This window comes from Phytophthora infestans, genomic scaffold, assembly GCF_000142945.1.
Source record: "Phytophthora infestans T30-4 supercont1.3 genomic scaffold, whole genome shotgun sequence".
NCBI classification, from domain to species: domain Eukaryota; phylum Oomycota; class Peronosporomycetes; order Peronosporales; family Peronosporaceae; genus Phytophthora; species Phytophthora infestans.
In genome coordinates this window covers 237,466-263,837 of record NW_003303756.1, presented here as the reverse complement: position 1 = coordinate 263,837, position 26,372 = coordinate 237,466, and the positions used below count along the sequence as shown (strand labels likewise).

Here is a 26,372-nt window from a genome sequence, read left to right as displayed (position 1 = left end):
CCTCGTGGCACTGCAAAGATCGGTGCGAAGACACGCTCTAAGGCTGCTGCCGGGAAGGCGCAAGCCAAGAGCACTAAGCCTCACGGCAAAGGCTCGGCACTTAAGGAGGCTACTCAGGTGGCCTCCGAGGCGATCGGTTCCTCAGGTGACGCGGCTGTGGGCAAGCGAACAAGCAAGCGCCGCAGCCCGTCGCCCTCGGCCTCTCCAGACAATCGTCCGAGCCCTCGGTTCGTAGAACGTGAGTTCAACTCTGGCAGTGAGGACGAAGCCGAGTCCGAGAGCACGCACGATGCTCCTGCGGGCTCTGTGAAAGGGCACAGCCCAGTGCCCAGTGAGCACAAGGATGACAGCGTGCAGTCGCTCGCTAGTGATCAAGGTGATCACAGTCTTAGGACGTCTGTGCGCTCTGAGAGGCCGGCCATCAAGGCCAAGGGCACTCCCAAAGCTGGTGGCGATGAGGAAGAGAATCCTCGCAAACGTCTCTCGCTTGCCGAGGGTCTTGCGCGTGCTAAAGCCTCTAAAGCCGAACGCGTCAAGCCCTCAAAGAAGCGTACGGCCTCTAAGTCTCCACTCCGCGAGGAGAAGGAGACTCGGCACTCCCATCGGGGCCTCTTCGACTCCTCGGATGAAGAGGAGGAGAAGGAGGAAGAAAAGGAAGAGAAGGGTGCTTTTGTTGAGCCCCGGGAGGTCTCGAATGACCTTGACCAGCAGCAGGAGGAGTTCCAAGCTGCCCAGCGTGTGCGTGGGGGTTCGGTGGTGGCACCCGTCAGCCAGGGAGCTGGCATCAGCTTAAGAGAGAATTTGCCTCCCGAGGAGAGCTCTGGGGCTGACCTCTTCCTAGAGCTTCTCGTCGCTCCTCGTGGTCTTGTGGGCGGACACACTTCTAGGGACACTTACGAACGTGCCCTTGTTCAGAAGGAAAGGTTGTTCGTTGACAACTTGGAGGCTGCTCGGTGTGTGCTTCTCGCGCCACACCGCATCCCCCTTAATGACTTCACGACTTGTCGTAAGAAGCCCGAGACCCGGGGTGGTCTCTATCCTCTTTGGGGATACTCCTGGGTTCTGCTCGAGAACTGTCCCACCTGGGGTTCCTGTGAGGACATGTTCTGGGCATGGATGGAGTCTCTTAAGTACTCACCCACGGAGCTACGGGAACTCCATGAAGATCAGCAGCTGTCCCACATCCTGGACAGCGTGATATTCGTGTTCGGTTTGCCCACTTGGTCAGCAAGCGCATGCTGCCAAGGGACATGCTGAAGCGTGCGGCTTCCGGCGCTTACGATGAGCGCGGGTACAAAGTGTATTCAACGTCCGCACCACGTTCGGGCAAGAGGCCCCAGACTACTTATGTAGCTGCCGCCTCTTCTGTTCCCATGTTGCGACAGCCTTCGGGCAGTCAGTCAGGAGCCGTTCAATCGGCTCCCACGAGTTCTCGGAGTGAGCATAACCACTCCACTTCACGAGGAGCTGTCGCTTACCGCGACGCCGTTGCTCCTGGAGGATCCGCTCCACGTGGAAGTGGACTTCTCCATTCCGGTCAAGCAGGGGCGGAGGTGCCCTCGTACGAGTACGAGTACTCTGCGCCTCCCGAACGCCACTCTCGTCCGAGTGCTCCGGCTGCGGGTCCGACACAGGGCCCTGAGGTTGACCGCCTCCGTCAACGTGTCCTCGTGCTTGATATTGCACTTGGCCTTGGGACTGGCGGTGATGCTGCCGCCCAGGCCGGGAATCAGGGCGAGCTCGCTCGTCTTGCGGGCCGCCTGGACCTGTTGGAGCGAGAGGTCGCGAGCCTGCATCTGCGGGCGGATCGCCGAGCCTCTTCGTCCGATCTGGACGAGGCCTTTCTCATGATCCGACAGATCGAGGCTCTGCTGCCACGTCCTGAGCCGCCTGCGGCACACTTCCAGACGTACGCGTATGGTGCGTATCCGGCGTACTCAGCGTACTCGGCGTATGGCTCCGGGGTCCGTTCGTACGGAGCCCCTCCGGCGTACGGTCTTAACCGCAGCCTTGCCGCTCCGACCGAGGCTTGGGTGCCTGCTCCGGCGCCCTCGTCGACGTCTGTGACCGGCCCTCGCTTCGAGGAGCTGGGCCAAGGTGGGTCTGCGAGTCAGCAACCCCCTGCGGATCAAAGTACCGCTTGAGACGTCCAACATAGAGCGTCGGGTGCGTCGTCATTGACTTTGGCAGGTCGATGGTGTACGATGCACCATGTCTGGCCAGGACTGCAAATGGTCCGATGAAGCGGTGCTTCAGCTTGTTGCAGCCGACAGAGCTGACAGTGTCAAGAGGTAGGTTCCTCGTGTCTAGTAACACTAAGTCCCCCACTTTAAATACACTTCAGTTTCCTCTTCCATGTTTGTCGAAGTACTCCTTTTGTTTATCTTGGGCCGCTGCATGGCATCGCGGACCCTGCTGACAACGCTCAGCTTGGTATCCATAAAGGATTCCACTTGTTTCCGCAGCGAAACTGGTCTCACATCCGAGATCTGGGAGGAAAAGGCTTTCCGAGCCACTCCCCCACTTAGAATAGAGGAGTCCGTGTCTCCTTGAAGAGTGAGAGGCACTCTGGGGTGATGGAAGCCGTTCAAGTAGAACGACGTGAGCCCCGTGGACGCGCGTACCGCGTTGTTGAGCGCAAACTCAACAACTGGAAGCTGCGTCGACCACGTACGCGGTGCTGTCGCGCACACACTGCGCAGAGTGTCCTCGAGCACTCGATTGACGCGCTCTGTCTGGCCGTCTGTCTGCGGATGGTCCGCAGTGGACATTTGCAGACGAGTTCCCAGTAAGGGAAACAGCTTTTCCAAAACGCAGCCGTGAACCGCGGGTCCGAGACAATCGTCTCGGGGAGACCGTGATAGCGGAACACGCCATCGACGAACAACCTTGCGGTTTGTTCGCCCGTAACAGTGACGGGAACCGGAGCAAGTTGTACCATCTTGCTCAGCCGACACACGAACACCAAAATTCCGGTGTTGCCGTGTCCGCCGGCGGGAAGCCCAAAGATGAAGTCAAGACTCATCGACTTCCAACAGTCAGCCGGAACGGGCAGGCTCTGTAGTGGAGCCGAAGAGTGCCCTGCGGGTTTAACCCGCTGACATGTTTCACATGTCTTGACGTACCGGGCGACCCACTTGTACATGTGGGTCCACCAGAAGGCCTGAGAGACCGACATAAAGGTCTTCTCGCGGCCCAAGTGGCCGCTGGAGGGCGCGTCGTGCGCCTCCGCGAGGATATCGAACTTCAGATCCTCGTCGTTGGGTACGACCACCCGTGGAGGTTCAATGGACTCCACCGGTAATAGAGGAGGCCATCCTTCAACTCATATCGGTGGAGCCGTGAGCGCTGTCGTGACGAGAGCCAGTTGGACTTCGCGCTCGTTCCTGCCGTACGGAACTTGCCGATAGGCGCGACAGCCTCATCGTCCCGATACGCCATGCGTATCCGATCATATAGATCCGTTGTCACCCGTGTGATGTGGGCCAACTCATAGTCAGGACGCCGAGAAAGGGCGTCCGCAAGCACGTTGAGCTTGCCCGGCTTGTATTCGACGCGGAAGTTGTACTCCGCGAAGAAGGACAGACACCTCGCCATCCTTTAAGAGAGGTGAGGCGAGTTAGTCGCCGTCCTCAAGGATGCGTGGTCCGTGTAGATCACGAAGGACCTCGAGCCCAGAAGGTGAACACGAAACTTCACAAGGGCATATTTCATTGCCAGGAGCTCCTTGTCGTGGACAGGGTAGTTCCGCTCGGCGGCTTTGAGCTGCCTGGACTGAAACGAGATGACTCGTTCATGTCCAGCCGTGTCGGTCTGCAGCAATGCACACCCGATGGCGTAATCGGAGGCATCGCAGACGACGCTAAACGGCTTCGTCTCGTCCGGCAGGGCCAGGACAGGGGCCTCTTGGAGACTGGCCTTGATGCTGTCAAAAGCATCCTGGTGCTCTTGGTCCCAGCGCCGGTCGACGTCCTTCTGAAGGAGGCCCGACAAGAGTTTAGCGAAGCCCGCGTAACCCGCGCTGTACTTGTGAAGGTAGTTGGCCAAGCCAACTAACTACCTTCACAAGTATGCTATGGGTCAAGGCCAGCCCGAACGCCCACGTTGCTGACGAAGCAACCGAGAACTTTCATCTCTGGTGACGCGAAAACGCACTTGTAGATGTTGGCGTAGAGCTTGTTCGTTTGCATTACGTCCAACACTCGACGGTGATGTCCTAGATGCACCTCCATGGCCGTCTTGCCTCCCTCGGCACGGCTATGGACGAATATGTCGTCGAAGTACGTCTGTACGAAGGTACGCAAAGGGCGGAACAATTGCGTCACCAGACGATTGAACGTCGCCGGGGCGTTAGACAAGCCCTGCGGTATGACGAGCCACTCCCAAAGCATGCCGCTTGACGTGTTCACCGCGGTGAGCGGGATGTCACTCTCTCGCATCAGGATCTGGTAGTATCCGTCTACCAAATCCAGCGCACTGTACAGTACGCTCTCGGCCATGTTGTTTAACAACACATCCTTTCGTGGGATTGGTGTTTGGGCCGGCACCATCGCGTTGTTCAGCTTGCTATAAGCATGAACTAGACGTTACTTTCCGTTCGGCTTCCGAACGCAGAAAGTCGGCGTCGAGTGCGGGGATTGACTCCCGCACCATGCCTGCCTTCGCTTCCGAGGCGAAGAAGGCATCAATGACCTCGCACTGTTCGCGCGGGAGAGGCCATTGCCTCGTGACACAATACTTTGTGCCAGGCACGAGATCAATATCATGCCGTACTCCTCGATCCGGTGGGAGTTGGGTCGGTGGGTGTTTGTTCACCACGTCCGCATACTCCGTCACCAAATAATACACCGGATCATTGGGGTCTTAACGATCTCAGAACCCACGCGGGCCTGACGCTGCTTGTATAGATCTTCCAGGACGTTCTCGTCCAAGACAGAGGAGGAGTTCAGCTCCTCCCGAGTGGTCTCAGGTCTCATGAGCACCATCTCATCCGTCTTTCCAGCCTTGAGGTTAACCAGGAAAGACTCAACCGTCATTTCCTCGAGGTTCAGTATCTCCGCAACCTCTGGCAACGGTTCCAAGTGGACACCAGATGCCTTGACGGGTAAACCGGTCTCGCTATCGAAGTGGTGATAGCACTCCTCCACCGGCCTTGTCGGAGGAGCCCGGTCCCTGGACTCCGAGTCGCTTGAGGCGACGTCGATCTGAACGAAGTTCGGATCCGACTTGAGGCGGCGGCGGCGTCGTCGTCGACGGCGACCGTGACGTGAAGCTTTGCTGTCCACGTCTGGGGATGTCGGCGCTGTGACATCCGAGGTACTCGTGGTCTCGTGTGGTACTGTGGTACCCACACGAAAGCGTGTTCGACGCCTTCCTCTTCAGTTAAGGTCTGGGCGACCGCGTGTGGCACTGTGTTATCCACACAGGAAGTGTATCCGACGTCTTTCTCTTCAGTTAAGGTCTGGGCGACCGTGAGTGGAGCTCTGTTACCCACTCTGAACACGCTTTTCTCAGTGCTCGTGACAGCTGCAGCTGTCTGCGGAGCTAAGCTACCCGCTTGTGGACCTAACTTACCCACTTGGCCAGCGTCTCCTCTGGGCGCTGCCACCATCAAAACATCCTCGGAGTCGTCATATACGTCGACGACTTCCAAGCATCTGCCGGATGCTTTGGTACCCTGGCAGCCCTTGCGGGCGCCCCGGGTCCTGACAGAGGTGGGAACATGACTCACCAATGCTCTGTCGGACTGCGCAGGGCGGCTGGCACCGATTGCCTTGCCTCGCCAGTCGATCCTGGGCTCGTGCTTCTCAAGCCAGGGCATGACCAGGATCATATCATATGGATCCATATCGAGAATAGTGAACTGTTCGAGGCTGTCAAAGTCTTCAAACTTGACGGCCAGATCCACTTGGACATTGGGTACAGTGACGACCTTCCCGTCAGCCAGTCGCACTGACACCGTCCCGTTGCCCTTGCTTTCTCTCAAAGCATCGGACAACTTGTTGCTATTACGAGCAACTGTCTGGCGGCGTGCGAAGTTCTTCGACGCCCCAGAATCGATCAAGATTCTAAAGGGATGATCGTATCCCCGTACACGACCGTGTACTACGAGCAACCCGCCGCTGCTCTTCGCCGATTCGAGAGTGCGAAGACTCTCAGGGGCTAAGTCCCCGCGGTATGCGCCACCCGCGCACCCATCACGAAGACTTAGTTCTTCCCCAGTAGGGCGCCCCGCCCCTACTGGCTTCCGGCTTCCCCCTGTCCCCGAAATCCTGGCTTCTGCCAGCAACCCTTGAGGACGGGCTTGAAAAAAGACCGTCTGCGGAGTCTTTTCGCGGGACAGTCGCGCTTGAAGTGGACCATCTTCCCGCAGCCGAAGCAGCGGATGTCACGCTGTTCGGCGGACCCGAGTTCCATGAGGACTGGTCCATTGGGGCTTGTTCGACCGGGAGCCGACGAGGAACTCCCATGCCACGCTGAGGCCGGCGTACGTGCCTGGCGATGACTGTACTCTTCTTGAAGAGCCACTTGAATCGCCTCTTCAAAGGTGCTTGACTGAACATGGAACAGCTGAGTGCGCGCGGGGCCCACTCGAAGGCCGTCCATGAAGACAGTGTTCGTTGAGTGGGTTTCCCACTAGGGACGCCGTGAGTTCCCGTATCTCTGGCACGTACTCGTGCAGCTCACGCCTCCCTTGTTTACACGAGAGGAAGCGCGAACGCTGGCGGTACTCGTAATTCGCCGGGAGGAACGCGGCTCGGAGCTGTTCACACAGCTGAGCCCAGGAAGTGAAACATCCAGGGAATGTTGCCTCCCGTGTATACACCCAGCTCTTAGCACGGCCGCTAAGGCTGGAGAGTGCAAAAGCAACACGAAGTTGCTCGGTCGAGATCAGAGCCACGTCCATCGCGAGCTCTACTTCTCGGACCCAGAAGTGAAGGTTCTCGCCTTCCTTCCCTTCATACGGCTTAACCTTCAGCCGTATTGGCTTCGGGTGAGGCGGATTTGCTTCCGCCGCCGGAGCCTGCAGGTTCTCCCGCACATGCGCGATGAGCCCCTGCTCGTACGCGTCAAACGCATTGACGCGCTCGAGCTGCTCGGCCGGTGTTGACACCACCAGGCTCTGCAGGGCCTCCATGCCGAAGATGCCTGCCATCTTCCGAACCGACTCGAGCTGAGAGTCGTTCATATGGAAGAAGTCGTTCCTATCCATGACAACGAACTTCGGAGAGGTTCAGGTAGTCTACCCGCGGTGGCGTGGATTGACTACGAGTTCTACCAAGTGTGACGGGGTCACACAGCACCTTGCGCTGAGGAAGTTAGCTTCCTAGAGTATACAAACTCTCAGTGAACGGCAGCTCACTGGTCCCCTCTTTATTCAAAAGAGAGCGAAGTGGCCTAATTAAGGTAGAATGCAAACTGAGTATATTTATAGGTAGATAAAGCTTGGGTTTAATACAAACTATAAGTCACCTATAGAAATGCAATGTCATCAACCAATGGTTGGCTTTGAACGCCTTGGTACTTTGTACCAAATATCCCGAAATATGACGTGTCACACTTCATGTAACCAGGGTACACTTAGGGCTACGTACCCCGTTACAAAATTTGAGTATAAGACCGGAAAGTCAAGAACGACGTTCCAACGAGAGCAGGATAAAATCTCGAAACGAAAGGCAAAAGAAGCAGGGGCAGCGAAACGAGAAAGAGAGAGTGGAGACGGCATCTAGAAAGCGGGGCAGGATGGTAAGAAAGAGTTCGGCGACAGCAGTTCCGTCGACCCAAGACAGTCATATCGTAATGTCCGTAGTTCTATGAGATGAGATGCACGGTACTCCGTAGTAAAAGTAGTTGGCCCGAAATATGTCGCTTGGGGTATCGATGACATACAAAAATATATATGTATTGAAAAGTGGCCCGAAATATGTCCACTACGGTTATGTATTGTAAAATTCAGCATTGCAATGATTTATCCAAGGGTCCGATAAATAGCAATATCATTTTCGGAGCGTTAAATAGTGCCCTGTGTAATCGTAAAAATACGCTAGGGCCGTTGACCTCGAAAGAAATCAAGTGTGAAAATGATCAAGGCTTCTCCGAAGCTCTCATTTCAGCTGTGAAAGACCCATAAGCAGATCCGATATTAATAGAACGAAGCTAGGAGCAGTGGTACTGAAGAGACAGGCGTTGCGCCCTTTGTTAGAAATCTTGAAGGAGCTTCGTTGATGGCTGAGTAAAAATATGATTCGTTGTTCTCTCACTTGTGCTTTTGCAATCCAGTGCCTATTTAAGTCTGTAAAATGGCGCAGCAAAAAGGTCCCCGCCAAGTAACCTGGCTCCCGTTGCTTGTTCTCATTTGTTTGTCGTGCTCCATTGTGACGTCTCAGACTGTTGGTGAGCACAAATGCTTGTCAAAAAGCGCATTCTCGCACCTCGTATTTATACTTTATTGCTCATTCTAGGCGATGATTCTTCCGATGCAGGGTCTAACAACAACAGTGCTAGCTCTCCAAGTACAACTACACCTGCTACAGCGGCGCCAGCATCCACGTCTGTCCCTGCAGCTACAACCCTACCTCCTACGACTGCGCCGACGGCATCGCCCGCAACCGAAACACCACCGACAAGTACTAATACGTCCACTGCAAGCACAGTATCACCCTCTGGTTCAGCTTTAGAGACGTCAATCCCGACACCAACGACAAAGACACCAGCAGCTACTACGTCACCCACCACAGCCCCAGCACCTACCTTGACAGCTCCAAGTACAACGTCTGACTCAGACACGTCGTCTGCTTTCACAGCTGCAGCTCCTGTGGTCAAACAATACTACTCGTCAACGTTGCCCCCCGGTGTGAACTCAAGTGTACTAAACGGCTCAGATCTCGTCAATGTCGAAGTCACGGAGACAAGGATGGGAAATGGAAGCACATCGTTCGACTACGTTATTGTCACAGCTTCTGGCGAAACCGAGCGAGTGATCGTGTTGAGGCCAACTCAACCAGCAGCAGCAGTGAAGATACATCAGATCGATCTGGTGGCTCTCGTGCAGAGACCGACACATCGTCTGGTTCCCTGGGGCTCGGTGTGATCATCGGCATCATCGTCGGGACTCTAGTACTTTTTGTACTGCTTGCTGTGTTCATCATCATGCAGCGTCGCCGCTCGCGATGATCCTTCCGATACTGTCTTAGATACAGTGGAGAAGCGAATGCAGCTTCTAGATCGAGAACAGTCACTGATTGACACAGAGTACGACGAATCCACCCGAACTATTGGCTATTCACCAGGCTCTGGAGCACCAATATCAAATAGTAGGCGACACAGGGGCACGTTATGGGAACATCCCGTGATAGTAGCGTCGAGGATCCCAGTCGATCGCATCGAGATGGGAGAAATCATCAGTCATGGAGCCTTCGGCTTGGTATACCGTGGACGATTTCGAGGTCGAGACGTAGCAATCAAGACGTTGCTTCCGGAAAAGCGAAAGGATATGGCTCAAATTCGGATGTTTTTATCCGAGGTGAAGCTCATGGCGACCATGGAACATCCCAACATCGTGAGGTTCATCGGTGTGGCGTGGGAATCTTTGAGTGAATTGTACTGTGTGTCCGAATTCATGAGTGGCGGCGACCTGCGATCCTTGTTGCAAAACTACCTCGCTACTGGCACCCCTCAGGGAATGAACGTCAGTAAAATACAGATCGCTTACGGCGTGGCGTTTGCCTTGACGTATTTGCACTCGCTGGATCCTGCGGTGCTGCATCGCGACCTTAAGTCCCGTAACATATTGCTGACAGAGTCCTTGACGGCTAAAATCACAGACTTCGGCACCTCGCGAATCCGTTCCGATGGCTCCATGACTTCAAACGTGGGGAGTTCACTGTGGATGGCACCCGAAGTGATGATGGGGAGACGCTACGACGAGAAGGCGGATGTGTTTTCTTTTGGTGTGGTCATCTCGGAGCTGGATACGCATGAATTGCCGTACTCGCATGTCAACAAGAGGGGTCGCCCACTTCCGGAAACAGCAGTGCTTCAGATGGTCTCGATGGGCAGACTCCAAGTACATTTTTCGCCATCCATGGACCAGGAGATTCGCCAATTCATCGAACGGTGTGTGGACGTAAATCCTTGCGAACGTCCGACAGCCGCCGAGGTGCTTTATTTCCTGCAAGTACTGATGCGGGACCAGCGGTAATGAGAGTGGAACGTATCGAAAAACACTGAACACGGTTGTTTGAGGCACATCGCAAAAATAAAACAAGTCAACTGCGTCAACAAAAATTCACTGTATTCTTTCACTTTCCAACGTCTGCAGCTTTTACCTTTTTCGGATACCGATTATTTGGTTGTAAAGCGAGCTCATAGGCATCTTCGACATCGACGCAGCAATTTGCTTACCATTTTGCCGAGAAAAATAACATCCCCGACTAATTAAAATAAGTGGGGCATGTTACTTAAACCTCGTTCAATGTAAGAAATGGGATTTCCTGAGTTTTCAAGAGGTAGAGCAGCCAGCCTCCCTGGAGTGCATCATTTTAATGCATGGAACACTATTTGGTACGGTGAGCTCGGTCAAACATCCTTGATTATAAAGGAACATCCATTGACAACTTGTCAATGACAAGCAGCACTGTTACAGTATTCCGGCACTGCTATCACCGCACCCAATCAACTTGTATACGCTCGGCGCTCACAATCTGGTTCGCCGCGCTCTCGATGGTGCCATGCCCAGGGCAACTTCAACTTGCGTTGATCGATGCCGCTGTTGTCCTTTTTTTGGCGCTCAAGACCCATGGGCTCATGGGCCACAATTGGTCTTACAAAACCCAAGTTATTTCTTACCCACACTTGAACTTGTCGAAGCCTGTGGAGATCCGAGACCGTCACTTTTGATTCCTGTGAACACTGCGAACCTCGCCACCTTGCTGGAGCTATGCTGGCCGCTAGACGTCTTCGCGTGCTTCGCCAGCCTCTTGTGCGTGGCTGTCTTCTGTATGCAACTTTGCATATGATGTCTGACGTTTAATTGGTGCAATATCCGCAGCTCCAGACCCGATGGATGAGTGCGCTAGTGGAGGAAGCGGCCTCTCCGATCCTCACGCCCGCCGCGCGTAAACTGGCCTTCACGGAAGAGCTGAAGCAGGCGCGCAAGCGGGCACTTGAAGGAGGCGGTGCTGAGCGTGTGGCCAAGCAGCACGAAAAAGGCAAGCTCACGGCTCGCGAGCGCATCGAGCTGCTACTGGACACGGGCACTTTTCGCGAGTATGACATGCTTAAGTCTCACCGTTGCTCGGACTTCGGCATGGAAAAGCAACAATACCCCGGCGACGGTGTTGTCACTGGTCGAGGACTCATCAATGGCCGCCTCACCTTCGTCTTCAGCCAGGATTTCACCGTCTTTGGTGGAAGTTTGTCCGAGACGTACGCAGAGAAGATCGTTAAGATCATGCAGAAGGCCATGCAGCTGGGAGCGCCCGTGATTGGACTCAATGACTCGGGCGGTGCACGGATCCAAGAAGGAGTAGCGTCTCTGGCTGGCTATGCTGACATCTTCCAGCTGAATGTACTGGCGTCTGGTGTTATCCCTCAGCTTACGATGGTCATGGGACCTTGTGCTGGTGGTGCAGTGTACTCGCCTGCTATGACCGACTACATCTTCATGTGCCGCGACTCGTCGTACATGTTTGTGACTGGCCCGGATGTGGTGAAGACTGTGACCAACGAAGAGGTGACGCAGGAAGAACTGGGTGGCGCTGCTACGCACACCAAGACTTCTGGTGTGGCACACTGTGCGTTTGACAACGATGTGGAAGCTATTCGCGAGATGCGTCGCTTCTTTGACTTTTTGCCGCTTAATAACAAGGAGAAGCCGCCAGTGCGCAAGTCGGACGACGACCGCAACCGCCCCGTGCCCACGCTCGAGAGTATTGTGCCACCGGACCCGAACGTGCCGTACAACATGAAGGATATTATCCATCAGATCGTGGACTCGTTCGACTTTTTCGAGATCATGCCCGACTACGCCAAGAATATCATTGTTGGATTCGGTCGCATGGAGGGCCGTGTGGTGGGTATCCTCGCGAACCAGCCCATGGAGCTCGCTGGCTGCTTGGATATTAATTCATCTGTCAAGGGTGCACGCTTCGTGCGCTTCTGCGATGCTTTCAACATTCCCATTGTGACGCTCGTGGATGTTCCTGGCTTCCTGCCTGGCACGGACCAGGAATATGGTGGAATCATTCGTCACGGCGCTAAGTTGTTGTATGCATATGCCGAGGCGACGGTGCCCAAGATTACAATCATTACGCGCAAGGCTTATGGTGGAGCCTATGACGTAATGAGCTCCAAGCACCTCCGCGGTGACATCAACTACGCGTATGTGGCTTCGTAGTCTTTGCTGAGTTTGGTTGCACTAACACTTAATTATTTGTACTGTTTTGTGTAGGTGGCCGTCGGCTGAGATCGCCGTGATGGGAGCCAAGGGAGCGGTGGAAATCATTTTCCGCGGCCAGAATGTGGAGGAGAACACTGCCGATTACGAGAAGAAGTTCGCCAACCCCATGGTACGCTTGATTATGTTTGTGTTGCGCTCCTACTACTACAAACGAGCTTGCTGATGTCCCGTACATTGTCACCGTTTGCTCGCAGGTCGCTGCCCAACGTGGATTCGTGGACGACATCATCGAGCCTGTGAGCACTCGTCGTCATATTTGCGAGGATCTAGATGTGCTGGAAACCAAGGACGTCAAGAACCCATGGAAGAAGCACGGCAACATTCCGCTGTAGGTTCAAGCACCGCTATACACTCATCCGTCTACAGGTCGCCTCAAACCCTATAATCCGTTTCAATTCATCTTGCCAAAATCGTTCTTAAAGTCAAACGCACTTGTGATAACGAATACCCTTCTCCCTACGATATTTCCTGTAAAAAGTGAGCTTCTGTCAGCCGATCTTTTCATCATTTCCGCATCCGCTTCGTGAAGCTCAAGACCATCACTCCGATTTCCGCACTCGACACCACCATGGTCAAGCTGTCATTGTCTCCGCGCACCCCGCAGACCGTAGACGCGTTCCTTCAGTTCGTCAACAAGAGCCCGAGCCCGTTTCACGCTGTCTACGAGACCGTGCAGACGCTTACTGCAGCCGGCTTCAAGCAGCTGCGCGAGGAGGACTCGTGGAAGGATGCCGTGCAGCCCAACGGTAAGTACTACGTGACGCGCAACCAATCGGCCATTGTGGCCTTCGCTGTCGGCGGCAAGTACCAGCGCGGCAATGGTTTCCACGTCATCGGCGCGCACACCGACAGCCCGTGCCTCAAGGTCAAGCCAGTATCCAACATCGAGTCGCAGGGCTGGCTTCAGGTGGGTGTCGAGACGTACGGCGGTGGTCTTTTCCACACGTGGTTCGACCGCGACTTGGGCCTCGCTGGCCGTGTCATCGTGCGCGAGAGCGACTCGAGCTTCAAGTCTAAGCTGCTGTTGGTGAATCGTCCCATTATGCGCATCCCCACGCTTGCGATCCACCTGGACCGTAAGGTATCGGAGGGATTCACCTTCAACAAGGAGACTCACCTCCGCCCCGTGATCGCGTCGGCCGCTCGTGCTGAGCTGGAGGCCACGACCGATGGCAAGGATCAGCCGAAGTCTAAACACGCGTCCGTGCTGCTGCAGCTCATCGCCAAGGAGCTGGACATCAAGATCGACCAGATCTGCGATTTCGAGCTGTGTTTGTTTGATACCCAGGGAGCCAATGTGGGCGGAGTGCTCGAGGAGTTTATCTTCTCGCCCAGACTGGACAACTTGTGCTGCTCGTGGCTCGCCACGCAGTCGCTGATTAAGTCGCTGGATAACCTTGCGGACGACGAGAACGTCCGTGTAGCAGCACTGTTTGACAATGAAGAGGTGGGATCGCAGTCGCTTATGGGTGCTGGATCAAACTTCATGCAGTCCGTGGCGGAGCGTGTGGCACAGGGCGAGCTGTGTGGCGCCGCGGCCAGGAAGTCGTTCATGGTGTCGGCTGACATGGCTCACGGTGTGCATCCGAACTACAGTGACAGACACGAGCAGAACCACCGTCCTGCTCTGCATGCTGGGCCTGTGATTAAGCACAACGCCAACGAACGTTACGCCACTAGCGGCACTTCCTCATTCTTGATGAAAGAGCTAGCTCGGCGTCACAACGTCGACATTCAGGAATTTGTGGTGCGTCAGGACACTGGTTGTGGTTCGACTATTGGCCCCATTCTGTCGACCAACACGGGCATCCGCACGATCGATGTGGGTCTTGCCCAACTGAGTATGCACAGTATCCGTGAAATGTGTGGCACAGAGGACCTGGTCAAGACGCTGGACTGGTTTACAGCCTTCTACTCAGAGTTCTCGTCTCTCGACAAGTGCCTCAAGACCGACTAAACCTGTGCTGATTGAAATAGGAAGTTGCAAGCACGCCTGAACATGAATGCTGGTAACTCTGATTGAATTACTCCTTGTTCGTGTTGGAAACGAAGATCTTTATTGGGCCATGTTGTTTTTGCTTCAGGATGTCTAATAAGTTAGTTATTTCTGGCAGATTGGGAGCGATGCTCCCTCATCAGGAACATGAGTGCATTGGTCCACAGCTCACGTGTAGCTTCCGAGTCTGCTTCTAGGTCGAGACGACGATCCTCCGCGACAACGGAAAAACAACGACCGATAGCCTTATCTGTGACCAACTCAAAAAGCAAGTTAGCGAGTTGCACTTGCATTGTTTGTACGTGAAAGCTTGCTTACCCTCGGACAAGTGCTTCATGAAAGCGTAGCGTGTGCGTGTGGAGTTTCCAGGCAGAACGGATATCATCGAGTCCACCGAGATGCCATCTTTTGTAAGGTTACTCTTCTTGTTGAGCGGTCTCCAATATACCGAGTCGAAGTCTTTCGAGCACCAGACAAATCGTCGATGAGGATTTCCCCACTGCCCGTATTTCTTGAAGACACCGCCTTCCAGTAGAATACTCTCGAAAAACATTTTTTCGTCTTCTTTGCGCAGTGAAGCCTTCGCAAGTGGTGAAGGCGGTGGTGATGACGAGATAAAATTCATTCGCAGTTGCAGGCTTGGGCTGCGTGGGGGCGTCGCTTGTCTTGTGTCGATCGCCGGTATCTCAAACGGAGTACAAGTACTCAATTTACTCCCTAGTTTTTCCAGCAATTTGACTGATGCTGGATCACTTATAATTACAGGTTCCACCACCCGTTCCTCCTCGATCCCGTCAGCGATGGTCAAATGATCCAAAGGTAGGTCCGTTGTTCTGCTAAGGTCGGTGAGTTGTTCAACCGACATCTCATCGAGGAGTCTTTCTCTATTGCTCAGATCGTCATTAGCGCTGATAGCATTTCGAAGAAATGCGTTACGTACAAGCCGATCAAGTGCCTCCCGCCCGCGTCCACTGCCATTTGGTACGTTTTTGTCGCTGAAAGGCGATGTAGATGAAAACGGGGCCGAAGATACTCGACGAGACGTATTGTCCACAAAGGGAGCCCCTGTGCTGCAGACAATAGCTTCAGTGCCAGTAGAAAGCCCAGCTGCTGCGGGTACAGTGGACGACACCATCTTTTGCGGCGATCCCATATACCCAATCGTAGTATCGAGCGTCAGATAATCTGGCGATCCTTCGTAGCGCCACATATCGAGAAACTTATTGTTAAACGCTACACTGCCAGAGTAAAACTTTGAGGCATGCATCGCTGTCGAGCCGTGATTTTTCAGGATCTCCAGCACTCGTGACCGCGACAATCCTCGACTAAGGTGGTGAAATACCCCCTTTACGCAGTGGATTGTCTTGAGCGACGTTGTCTTTGAGAATGTTGTTAGTCCAATGCGTCCCAGAGCATCGAGAAATGCTGAGACCCCCATGCACATACGCCCCACTTGGTTTTGCGGAAAGGTGTAGGCTATAGCACCCTCAATGCTTTCAAGAATTCGCTGAATTGCCGCTACGCCATTGCTGCCACCAGCCCCTTCTGAACTGGACACACTTTCTCCAGTCTGTGAGCCGGATTCATTGCAGTCCGCAGATTGTGCTTTCTCACTATTAGCTGCTGTGTCGAAAAGGGCTCCGTGGAAAGGAGGACTTGAGCAAGATGCCAAGAAAACGTGCGCGGCCTCAACACTTGAAAGCTGCAGATTGGCGAAGCAAAAGTCGTTAATAAATCTCTGGTAGTCCGCATAGGACATGTAGAACTCCCGGACTCCCGACGCATTCGTACTCTTGGCGTAGAACATGAAAATCTCCACCAGCGACTCCAGAAATTTCGACATAAAGGACACGATTTCAGGTCTTCGTAGACGCTGGGTGTGTTGCAGCCAAGTGTTGGTCGGCCAACGAGCGGCCAAAGGCAGAATATGTTCCGTCATCAATCTCTGGAATAGCTCGTCTTCCTTGTCACTGTCACACAAGAGCTTGCTGGAGTTGGCTCGGTTTCCCTTTGTGTGAGCTGCTCTTGCCACTTTCACGAGCGCGTTTAGAAATTCCTCATAGTTCATCTTGCCGGATGTCTGTGGCTTCCCTTTAGTCTCCGAGGTGTAAATAATGTCGACCATCGCTGGTGTCAAGTGTCCTCCATAGACTCGTGAATCTCGTAAGAGTTTGTTGAACTGATGCGCTTTCAAGTACTCCAGTTCCATACTGTCACCATTTACGCAGTAGAAAGTAAAAATTCGCCACAGTTCTTCCACAGGATTTGTAGCAGGGGCTGAGAGCATCGAGTCAGCAAAAGTCACGTCAGGTTCTGATGCTGACAATGCCCGCCGCAATCTAAACGAAGAGTCTGATTGACTTGTTCTCGAGAGACTCATCGCCTGAGGTAGCGGTAATGCGAGCGTTGAAGCTGAAATTGCACGTCGTGAGCTTGGTCGTTTATCTTTACCGCCTGCTGCAACGCTCATGGCATCTTTCAGACTGACGCTGCTTGTGACTCTGGCCGCGATTGTGCCCCCTTTGTATTCGAGGATGATTCCATTGCTGTGAAGATCTTCCACACTCATTAATGAGAGAATCTTGGCTTGTTCCGGCCACAAACAACCTTCTCCGTCAACTAATGCGACCTCGCTAGCAGCGATATTCCAGTATCGAGCAGCATCACGTCGTAGTTGCTGGAATGTGTAGTCCTCAGTAACCCACACATGAAATTCTTCTCCAGAAGCCGTACGCACGCACACCTTCTCCGACGAGCCGGACGATGGATTTGTACTCGCTAAAGACCCTGCTGTACTCATGGTTTCTCGTCGCGGCGATGATAACGGGGACGGTGTTGGCCCTCGGCGAGCATGTTGCTCGCGAATTCTCACCAAAGGATAGAAGGATGAAATGTTCTGAGTTTCCTCTTGTCGTGCGCTAACAGGGACACCATCATCCAGGACAAATTGAAACTCGGCCGGTGCGTCTTCGACATTCTCCCAAATGAGCGTCCGCGCCTCGAGGAGCGTCATTCCGTCGTGGACGTCGATAAAGCCGATTACACCTTTCCGCTCAAGAGCTACTCGGATAATATCCGTCACATGGCGCTTGTGCGTACGTCCAAACGCCTCAGGCGACATCATCCTGCTCGACAGGCCACGCCAGAATGTCAGTAGAATGAAAAACGCCTCTCTACGCGCTCCCTAGACTGACCATCAACAGTGAGCTCAATACCAAAAGCACCGTCGAGGATGAAGCTGTTCAAACGGCCACTAAAAATACGAACCGTGCAGATCTGCATTCCGTGGAAAATAGCCCTGTGACCAACAAGAATTGAGCAGAGATTCATGAGTTCTCTTTTCTTAGCACAAATAGTGGGCACATATGCCGAGTTAGTCGCTGAGAGCTGCGTTGTCTTTTTTTGTTCCTTGTTGAAGTTCCTCCCGAAGGTTTAATGAGAGATGAAACTTATTCTTTCTTCTCCGTCACTGCCGTCGCGGACGGGTACAGGATCAGCTCCTGATCCTTTTCCAGCGGCTTGAAGAACGCCTCCACCTCCTTAGTCGTCACCTTGGTGATGTCGCGCTTTGACCACTTCGGGTTGCGATCTTTGTCCACAACAACCGAACGCACACCCTCGAAAAAGTCCGGGTTCTCCATCATACGCGTAGCCATGCGGTACTCCATCTGGAAGCACTCGGCGCACGTCTTGACGGCTCCCTGTCGCATCTGCTCCAGCGTGACCTTCAGACTCAGCGGCGACATCTTCTTGAGCGTCGCGAGAGTCTCCTGTGACCACTCTGTGTTCAGCTTCTGCTCATAATAAAAAAATACGCGCTCTTTGTTAGAAAACGCAGTCTAAATGATCCGATTCTTGACACTACAAAACTTACCTCCAGACGCTCGAAGATGCCTTCCATTGTGTCGTTCTCATTAAGAGCACCGAACACCGACTCAACCGTCTCGAGGTACTCTGGATTGTTACACAGATCGTGACGTAAGCATTTGCAACTTCAACCTAATTTTTCTCAAATCGCAACTCACCCGGGTCAATCTCCTGGAAAGCCTCGTCCGTCTCAAGTTCCTCCAGAGCCTCGTGAATCATTTCATCGCGTTCCTCCTGAGGCACGTGGTCTGCGAACTCGAGGCCTGTCAGGTGGTGCACCAGCGTCTCGTACTCGTTCGTGGGCAGGTAGTGGGTAGCAAGTCCCAGACCAATAACCTCGTGGCCCTTAAGACGCTCACCCGTCAGCGCAAGATATGTGCCCAGCTGGAGTCACAGCACCAACAGTTAATCTTTTTAAATGAAAGGTACTTTCCCTTCCAAATACGTCACTTACACCCTGGCCCTTAAGCGCCTGCGACTTGGGCACGTCAGCCACGTAGTCCTCACCCTCAATGAGACGGCGTCCGAGACGCGGAAGTAGGAACGAGGCACCGACGTCCGGGAAAAAACCGATGGCCGTCTCGGGCATAGCAAACAACGTCTTCTCAGTGGCCACCACGAACTTGCCGTGCATTGACAGACCCACGCCGCCTCCCATAGTGACACCGTTGAGGAAGGAAATGATGGGCTTCTCGGTGGTCGCCAGAAGGTAGTTGAGGCGGTATTCGTGACGGAAAAAGTCAAGCGAGACGTGACGCGTAGCTGGATCTTTGCCATGGTCGGCTAGCGCGCGAATGTCGCCACCAGCGCAGAAAGCCTTACCCCCGTTACCAGAAAAAACGACGGCGTTGACCGTCTTGTTGGCCTCTATCTTGTGCAGACGCTGCGTCAGGTGGATCGCCATGGGGAGCGTCAGCGCGTTGAGCTTCTCCGGTCGGTTGAACTGCACTGTGCGCACGCCCGTATCCTGGCCATACACGATATCCGAGAATTCTGGCGTCTTTGTGGAGTAGGCGGCACTGCTCTGGGCTGCCGTGCGCACAGGGCGCTGCAGCAGCCGCAGTCGCATCGCCATCACACGCTGCATGCTTAATGCCGACTCGACGCTAATTTGCTTGTGACCTCGTTGGATCCGAGACAAAGGAAACGTGTGGTGCAAATGCCTTTCAGCGATATTATTGGGTGAAAATGGCCGATTTTAGCCTATAAAAACAAGGTCAACCTACTCGACCATCATTCTTCCAATTCCGCACTGGAGCGCCATGGGCGAGGAGGAAGTGGAGCTAGACTTGCCTTGGAAGGCGGCGCTAGACGACGAAACGTTCGCGGATCTGGGATATGCTACGCACGCTACGAGCTCCATGAGTCTGGAGCCGAGTCAGAGACAAGAACATCCGCCCAGCCAGCCACCGAGCACTGGTGCAAGCACCACCCAGCGGTTCAAGCGCAAGAACTTTAGTAAACAACTGCAGCTGTTAAGTCTACAACGCTATGCTCAATATGCGAAGGACTTTGGCCGGATCCCGGATAAACAAGAGACGCAGCAACTTTTGCAGCAGAGTCACCTGCAGTTTCTTAAAGAGGGCGGCGAACCCGATGAACCCAAGCCGACTTACGCCGAGTTTTTAAAGCTTATAAGAAATCGACGCAGCGAGATTAATGCAAGGGCACAACGCCCGCCTAAACAGATCAAAGACGATCAAGAGGCGTCCAAGAAAGCGGCGCTGACACCCGCTAAAAGGAAGTTAGAAGAGGAAAGAGCCAAGATCCGCGAGTTTATTGAGATTATTGACAGAACGCGGGAGCAGACAGGGTTGATACCAGATCCGCAACACCAGAATCGACGTGTAAGACCACTGCATTCGGCGCAGCACCAGACAACAGTTGATATGGTAATGGTGCCTGGGATGGAAGGCTTGCCATCGCTGACTCCAGACCCGATGGAGCAAATGGAAGCCATTTTACAGATTCACCAAGAAACGCGTGAAGTTCAACGTGAAATTGCGGCCAGATTGCGAACAATTAGTCGCGTCATCAGACAGCATGAAGGCCATGGAGATATGGAGGAGCCATCCAGTGCCAGCGTGTGAAGACGAAGGCACTGTGAAGGTGTTACGTTATTATTCCTTGGTCTTGCGTCCACTCTATCAAGGCTAATGAACGCGTTTATAGTGGCGCAAACATGTGGCGACAATGATGCGGAATTAAAAGCCGACAAAGTACTCGTCTCCTTGTCCATCAAAGACTCGATCTTTGGCTCGGTTTCCGATTTCCCCTTCGAAGAGCGAGATGTCGTACTTGCCGCTGATGGGAGGTAGGTAGGGTGGCTCTAGATTCATGCTGTATAGCTTGTCCCATTCTATCCTGCTGAACCAGGGGTGCTGTCGCAGCTCCTGGTCACCATTGATGCCTACGCCGATACGCTTCGTGGGGTCTCCTTGCAGTAAACGACGCACAAGATCGCACGCGTGCGGACAGTTCTCTAGTAGGTGGAATGGGAAGTCCACCGAGTTGGTACCTGTTCGAATCATGGCGATGTTGCGGAATAGTTGCGTGGTGTCGCCATCACCAGTGCCGAACGGCGTGTAGCCGACCAGCATCTCGTAGATCAAGATGCCAAGTGCCCCTGCAATCCACAAAAGCAATGTTAGTGTATGTTCGTGATCAGCGAATTAAAAGGGGACTTACAGTAGTCTACGGCGAGATCGTGGCCTGTGTTAAGGACAAACTCAGGTGCGAGGTACTCCAGTGTCCCGCATAGCGTGAAAGTGCGCGAGTGGACTTCTTCAATGCCCTCGCTGTTAACTACTATGAATGGGATCTTCTTAGCGAAGCCGAAGTCGACGAACTTGAGGTAACCTTCACGACTGATCAGCAAGTTCTCGGGTTTAAGGTCTCGGTATGCATAGTCATATCGATGCATGTGTTGGAGACCGAGAACTGCGTTTGCTGAATAGAATCGAACGGACGACTCGTCAACAGTCTCGATGAACTCTTCATTGTGAAGCAGCGTGAAGAGCTCTCCACCTTGCACCAACTCCATCAGCATATATAAATTATTCGCGTCCTATTGCAGCAAGCGGTCATGTTAATACCGGGTTGCAGCGATCGATATGAATCGATAGACCAGTGCATACCTGATAGGTGGCGTACAGGTCTACTATGAATGGATGCTGTGGAATTGTCATCAGAATCTGCTTTTCGCGCATGACTTGGACTTGCTGGTCGGATTCGATGATGTGAGATTTGGCCATGATCTTGAGAGCCATTGGTTGCTCCTCTGCGCCGTCCAAAAGTGCATGAACCATCACAACTTTGCCAAAGGAACCTTCACCCAACACGCCCGCCTGTGGAAATGAAGCAATTTACGGAGTCAAGGACACATACAAGATCCGGTATACCGGCCAACGGAGTTGGAGCCTTACCACTCGAATGTCGTCCAGCGTAAGAGTGCAGCTTTTAATTCGACCCTGCTCTCCCATGTTTACGCGCTGGAAGAGGAAAACAACAACCGTTAATCGAGGTTCGACTTGCATCGATTGGTTTCACAATGGAAATTACTTGAGTGAACTGACGGGATCCAGACCGAGCAAGAGATGACACCTTTAGACGCTGGCACTGTGATCGACCCGCTGAGATGACTGTACAAGAATACTTGTCAGCCTGTTCGAATACTTCTCCGCCGAACGTATCGTTGGCTTTCAGCAGAAGCTCTTCTGTCACGAGATTGTTGTTGCCGTCGTGGCGCTTCTTGATGACCTTGACACAGCCGGATTTGACAATGTAAAATGCTACAGCTGTATCGCCTTGTCGGAAGATGCACTGAGAGTCTTGGAAGGCTTTAATCTCGAGCTGCGAAACAGCGTAGTCGAGGGCTTCTTGAGACTTGGTTGCAAACGCGGGAATTGTTCGCAAGATGCGAATGCGGCTGTTGCGGTCCAACACGTCAGTGAGTGGGCCAAGGATAGAGTCGAATTCCTGTCGCCCGAGACTAAGGCATTTTACGCTACCTTTAGCGTAAATACTTGCGTTACGAGGCATGTCACTGAGCAGTGCCATCTCGCCAAAGTAATCGCCTGGACCCAAGATAGCAAGCTCAGTCCTCATCGCATCAGAGTGTTTAAACCCTCGAGGGCCTTCCATCTGACAGGATACATTGCCCTCCTCCACAATGAAGAAAGTGTCTCCCACGTCGCCTTGGTTGATGATCATCTCGCCATCGGAGTATGTCACAGCGCTCAGGACTCCTGCTAACAGAGCAAGCTGTCGTTCTGACAGACTGGCGAGGATTTCGACCTGACGCAGCCACTTGGCACGTTTCACGAGTGAATCACTGGATGATCGCGCCTGCATCATACGGAACTCGTCACGGTCGAGTGTCCACAAAATCGAGTTCGTAGCAGCGCGAACGGTGGCTGCTCGAGGGGCTGAAGTTTGCAAGACAAATAAGTTTAAATGGTGACAAAGGGAATGGAAGAGGAAACCTCAGACTTACCGTCATAGATAAGTGCCAGTTCGCCGAAGTGATCTCCCGGTTTCAGATATCCTAGAACAGCGGTGTTGACGATGACCTCAAGAGACCCTGAATGCACAACGTAAAACTGGTCGCCGAGGTCTCCCTGTTTGATCACGTTCTGCTCGGCTTCGACCTTGATTCTCTTCATGAGGAATAGAAGCCGGTCCATTTCTTCGTCGCTCGAGTCGGTGAAGAGGACACACTGTAGTGCTTTCTTGAGCATGGCAGCACACTCTGGGGTTTTTGATTCGGATTGCCGCTTGGGCAGCGTGTCTCTGGTTACATCCTACCGTATCAAGCACAAGACTGTTAGGGCTTTCTCCTGCAACTGTGAACGGTGATAGATGGCAGATCGTACCAAGCCTTTCGAGTACACGACTTCGCGCTTCTTTCGTTGAGGGTCGGATGAACGCCGATAAAGTCCTCGGCCGTTGGCAGGTGCCGACTTTGGGGCGTTGGGGTCTCGAGGAGCATAGGCTGTTTTACAAATCTGCTTCATGCGCTCAAAGATGACTTCGTTGCCGAGCTCCTCAGTTGCCATTTGATCGTACTCTCTCTGGATCGCACTGAACAAGGCGAGATCCCCAGCGATACGCGGAGTCAAGTCCGATTCCTTTTCTCGTGGTGACGCCGACGCTCCAGCACCCATCGTTGACAACAAACCTATCTGGAGATGCCAGCTGAAGTTGATGACGATGAGCGAAAGGATATTTCCACACGGTTCTCTGTGGTGCTGACTTCAAAGTGAACTGCAGGTGGGGCGAGGAGTTTGAATCCAAATGCAGACGAGCTCATTGAGACCTCAAACCTGACGGGTCTTTATTTGGCTAACTTTCCCGCAAGACGAAAACAATTAAAGCGTACTACGTACCAAAGAAGATATATTAATACGTGGCCAGCCGCACCGTACGGCGTCCATTGTGAAAGCCACCAAGTTGGGCAGTTTAACTCAGAATTCGTCGCATGCTAAGGTGCATCTGTTGTAGGGCGATACGACAGTGCGGGGTACGAATACCACCTAGGAGTATGACCTAAAAGGTTTCACCTATGCAGCACGAACAACAGATTCTAGTATCGAGTGCTATCGAGTTCTCATATTAGTTTAGAAAAAGTTCACGGACGCAACAAAAAAGCAAAATCAAAGCCTACAGCTCCAAAGGCGTCTGCCTTGACTTACTCAGGGGCGTTGGTCGTGTAGTAAGTAATACAAACAAAGATCCCAAAGGCACGCAAACGATGGCCCGGGGATTTAATACACGTGACACGCCTCAAGTCGAAGCTTTTGTGTCGAAGGCTGCACATAGTCTGCTCCAAAATTGTGCTGGTATCTGATCGATCTTGAACGTCAGAAAATGGGGTCACCACGGCATGTCTGTATGGCCATGAATTTGCGGTCAAACCGCAGTATCGTCAACTTAAATCCAGTCGCCTTCACTGTCATCGCTGTCGTACTCGCTGTCGCTGTCGAAGAATGTGGAGCTCGATGAGCTGTGCGTGTTGGTTGTGCCATTCGTGTGCACAATTGGCCTTGCCACTGGTGCCGAGCCATCCGGGAACGAGTTCGAGTGGTTGTACGAGCTGGAAGAGGAGAACTGCGAGGACAACCCCGACGAAATGTATGAGTCGTCAAGAGACGAGGACGAACGCTTCTCGTACACTGTACGTCGCTGCGGCATCTCGGGCGTTTCCACCGCTGATCCTCTGGGTTTCGACGGCACGGATGCCAACGAGTGTCGCATTCCGGCGTTCCTGTTGTTGTAATGCTGGATATTCTGCTGCTGCTTCATTCTCGTCGGTGAAGGTCCTCCGATCGACGACGCACGGAAGGAGCTACGTGCCGCTAGAGATTGACGCACGTTGGTCATCTCGGCGTTTGCGGCCTCAATGGCGTCACTCAGTTTGCAGAGCCAGAGTTCCATATCTTTGCTGTTTCTGGTCGAGACTCGCAGTATTCGCCCGTTATCGAACGAAATATCCAGTCCGTTGGTCACTGTTCCGTTCACCTCTACAGCTCGCACATGGCCGTAGCCCTTGGCGGCGGCTCCAGTGTCTTCGGAATTAAAGTACGAAAGCGCGTTTCCACGCAGCACAAAGTAGCGGCGTTTCCAGCTCTTGACACGAGCTCCTTCCTTCTTAAGCCAACCAAAGTGAGTCACCTGCTCACTGCCGCTGTCACTGAGCGGAAGAGACTCGAGACGGTCCAATAACTCCATCTCGTCGTCCACATCCACTGGTTTAGAGCTGGCGGCCGAGAGAGTTGAGAAGCGGTCGGGAGGCGCCGCTACGAACTGCTGCGGAGCTGCTGTGGTGGCGTCCAAGATCATGTTGTACCAGGCGCTGGTGGCCTCGGCCGACGCCGTGTAGAGCTTGAATACGCGACCGCCGCGGCCGTGCACCAGTAGCCCATTCTGGATGTCAGGGCTGAGTTCCACGGTTATGACCTGGAAGCTGCCTTTGGGCTTAACCGTAGGGTTCAGTTTGGACGTGTCGTAGTAAGTTAACTGTCGTCCACTAAGCACCATGAAGCGCTTCTTCCAGTTCTTGACCAGCGAGCCCTGTTTGTACACCCAACCGGAGTACTCGCTGTCGATGCCGTTGAGCGCCATGGTCTGTTTGCCTGTCGGTCTGTCGTTGCAAAAGGCACTGCGAACGCGCTTGCGATTGACTCGGAAAGGGGGGAGCGCTGGAATGCCTGAGTAGCTTGTTGACTGTTGGGCGGCCCCTCCCGCACTTTTTTTTCTTTTTTCCGCACTCGAAAAATCAAAGCAGTCAGGAACAAGGTATACGTATACAAAAGGGTGTATTCGCATGTCTCGCCATGCGATTTACATGTATTTCCACCATGAGATCCATCTTCCATCAACATCCACCCGACATATAATTCAAGTTTTATTATTATTGCTGTGAACGCAAAAATTGCAGCGGGAAAAATGGGCCAAGGAAATTATTATGATATGTATACATCTCCAAAAATCCAGTGATTCTAAAATTTCTGGACTCAAAACACGAATACGAACGCCAGTACAAATCCCGAATGGGTTCAGTCGCTCTTTGCGCAAATATCTGGACAATAATGCCACACCGTCTCATATCAGGGTCGTTTCAATGTGTACATCGCCAAGTTATATGCACACACCACAATTAACGAAGCAAAACAGTAGACTCGTGTTTATATATATATCATGCATTCGCGAGCTTACTCCCGCATCATTTTTTTCGACTCGTCTTACATGACGACGCAGCAGCAGGCAGCTTTTGGGTTCTCGGCGTCTGATTTGCTGGGTGGACGCATAAGTACCGTGTTCTCCTTCATCATCGCTTCTCGACGTTCCTCTTCCAACTCTTCTTGCAACAGCTTTTCCGCCAGCCGCATGCGGCGGATCGTGGTGGTGCCCGGAGCTGTGGGCGAGTACGGCTTCTCGTTGTTGTCCTCGCTCTCGCGCTCCTCCGCGACCTCGATGAAGCTGGCCGTGTTGTCGGGCATGCTTTCCACCACAATGTGCGTCTAAATGAGCTGGCAGCGTACAGTTCCG

At 53.3% G+C, this 26,372-nt stretch overlaps 8 protein-coding genes across 8 annotated transcripts; 4 read left to right on the top strand and 4 right to left on the bottom strand.

Annotated features, from left to right (window-relative positions):
• Window positions 1–9,532: 9,532 nt before the first annotated feature.
• PITG_02116 (protein kinase) lies at window positions 9,533–9,981 on the top strand (the record flags this gene model as incomplete). Its single annotated transcript, XM_002907041.1, has 2 exons — window positions 9,533–9,878; window positions 9,932–9,981. 2 exons carry the CDS (start codon window positions 9,533–9,535, stop codon window positions 9,979–9,981), a joined length of 396 nt encoding a protein of 131 aa, XP_002907087.1.
• Window positions 9,982–10,903: 922 nt separating this feature from the next.
• On the top strand, window positions 10,904–12,859 carry PITG_02115 (propionyl-CoA carboxylase beta chain, mitochondrial precursor; the record flags this gene model as incomplete). Its single annotated transcript, XM_002907040.1, has 4 exons — window positions 10,904–10,981; window positions 11,051–12,381; window positions 12,452–12,587; window positions 12,655–12,859. The coding sequence occupies 3 exons, from the start codon at window positions 11,066–11,068 to the stop codon at window positions 12,790–12,792; spliced, it is 1,590 nt and encodes a 529-aa protein (XP_002907086.1).
• A 169-nt stretch (window positions 12,860–13,028) lies between these two features.
• Window positions 13,029–14,417, top strand: PITG_02114 (aspartyl aminopeptidase, putative; the record flags this gene model as incomplete). The annotated part of the gene is made up of 1 exon (XM_002907039.1): window positions 13,029–14,417. The coding sequence occupies one exon, from the start codon at window positions 13,029–13,031 to the stop codon at window positions 14,415–14,417; it is 1,389 nt and encodes a 462-aa protein (XP_002907085.1).
• PITG_02113 (uncharacterized protein) lies at window positions 13,860–17,580 on the bottom strand (the record flags this gene model as incomplete). The annotated part of the gene is made up of 3 exons (XM_002907038.1): window positions 13,860–14,706; window positions 14,775–15,121; window positions 15,320–17,580. 3 exons carry the CDS (start codon window positions 17,578–17,580, stop codon window positions 14,558–14,560), a joined length of 2,757 nt encoding a protein of 918 aa, XP_002907084.1.
• A 325-nt stretch (window positions 17,581–17,905) lies between these two features.
• Window positions 17,906–19,454, bottom strand: PITG_02112 (3-hydroxyisobutyryl-CoA hydrolase, putative; the record flags this gene model as incomplete). Its single annotated transcript, XM_002907037.1, has 4 exons — window positions 17,906–18,250; window positions 18,331–18,410; window positions 18,482–18,707; window positions 18,778–19,454. 4 exons carry the CDS (start codon window positions 19,408–19,410, stop codon window positions 17,906–17,908), a joined length of 1,284 nt encoding a protein of 427 aa, XP_002907083.1.
• Window positions 19,455–19,585: 131 nt separating this feature from the next.
• PITG_02111 (uncharacterized protein) lies at window positions 19,586–20,413 on the top strand (the record flags this gene model as incomplete). Its single annotated transcript, XM_002907036.1, has 1 exon — window positions 19,586–20,413. The coding sequence occupies one exon, from the start codon at window positions 19,586–19,588 to the stop codon at window positions 20,411–20,413; it is 828 nt and encodes a 275-aa protein (XP_002907082.1).
• Window positions 20,414–20,527: 114 nt separating this feature from the next.
• Window positions 20,528–23,583, bottom strand: PITG_02110 (cGMP-dependent protein kinase, putative; the record flags this gene model as incomplete). The annotated part of the gene is made up of 7 exons (XM_002907035.1): window positions 20,528–20,949; window positions 21,012–21,390; window positions 21,461–21,670; window positions 21,749–21,814; window positions 21,885–22,750; window positions 22,819–23,125; window positions 23,198–23,583. 7 exons carry the CDS (start codon window positions 23,486–23,488, stop codon window positions 20,528–20,530), a joined length of 2,541 nt encoding a protein of 846 aa, XP_002907081.1.
• Window positions 23,584–23,911: 328 nt separating this feature from the next.
• PITG_02109 (uncharacterized protein) lies at window positions 23,912–26,323 on the bottom strand (the record flags this gene model as incomplete). Its single annotated transcript, XM_002907034.1, has 2 exons — window positions 23,912–25,569; window positions 26,070–26,323. 2 exons carry the CDS (start codon window positions 26,321–26,323, stop codon window positions 24,255–24,257), a joined length of 1,569 nt encoding a protein of 522 aa, XP_002907080.1.
• Between the last annotated feature and the right edge of the window lie 49 nt (window positions 26,324–26,372).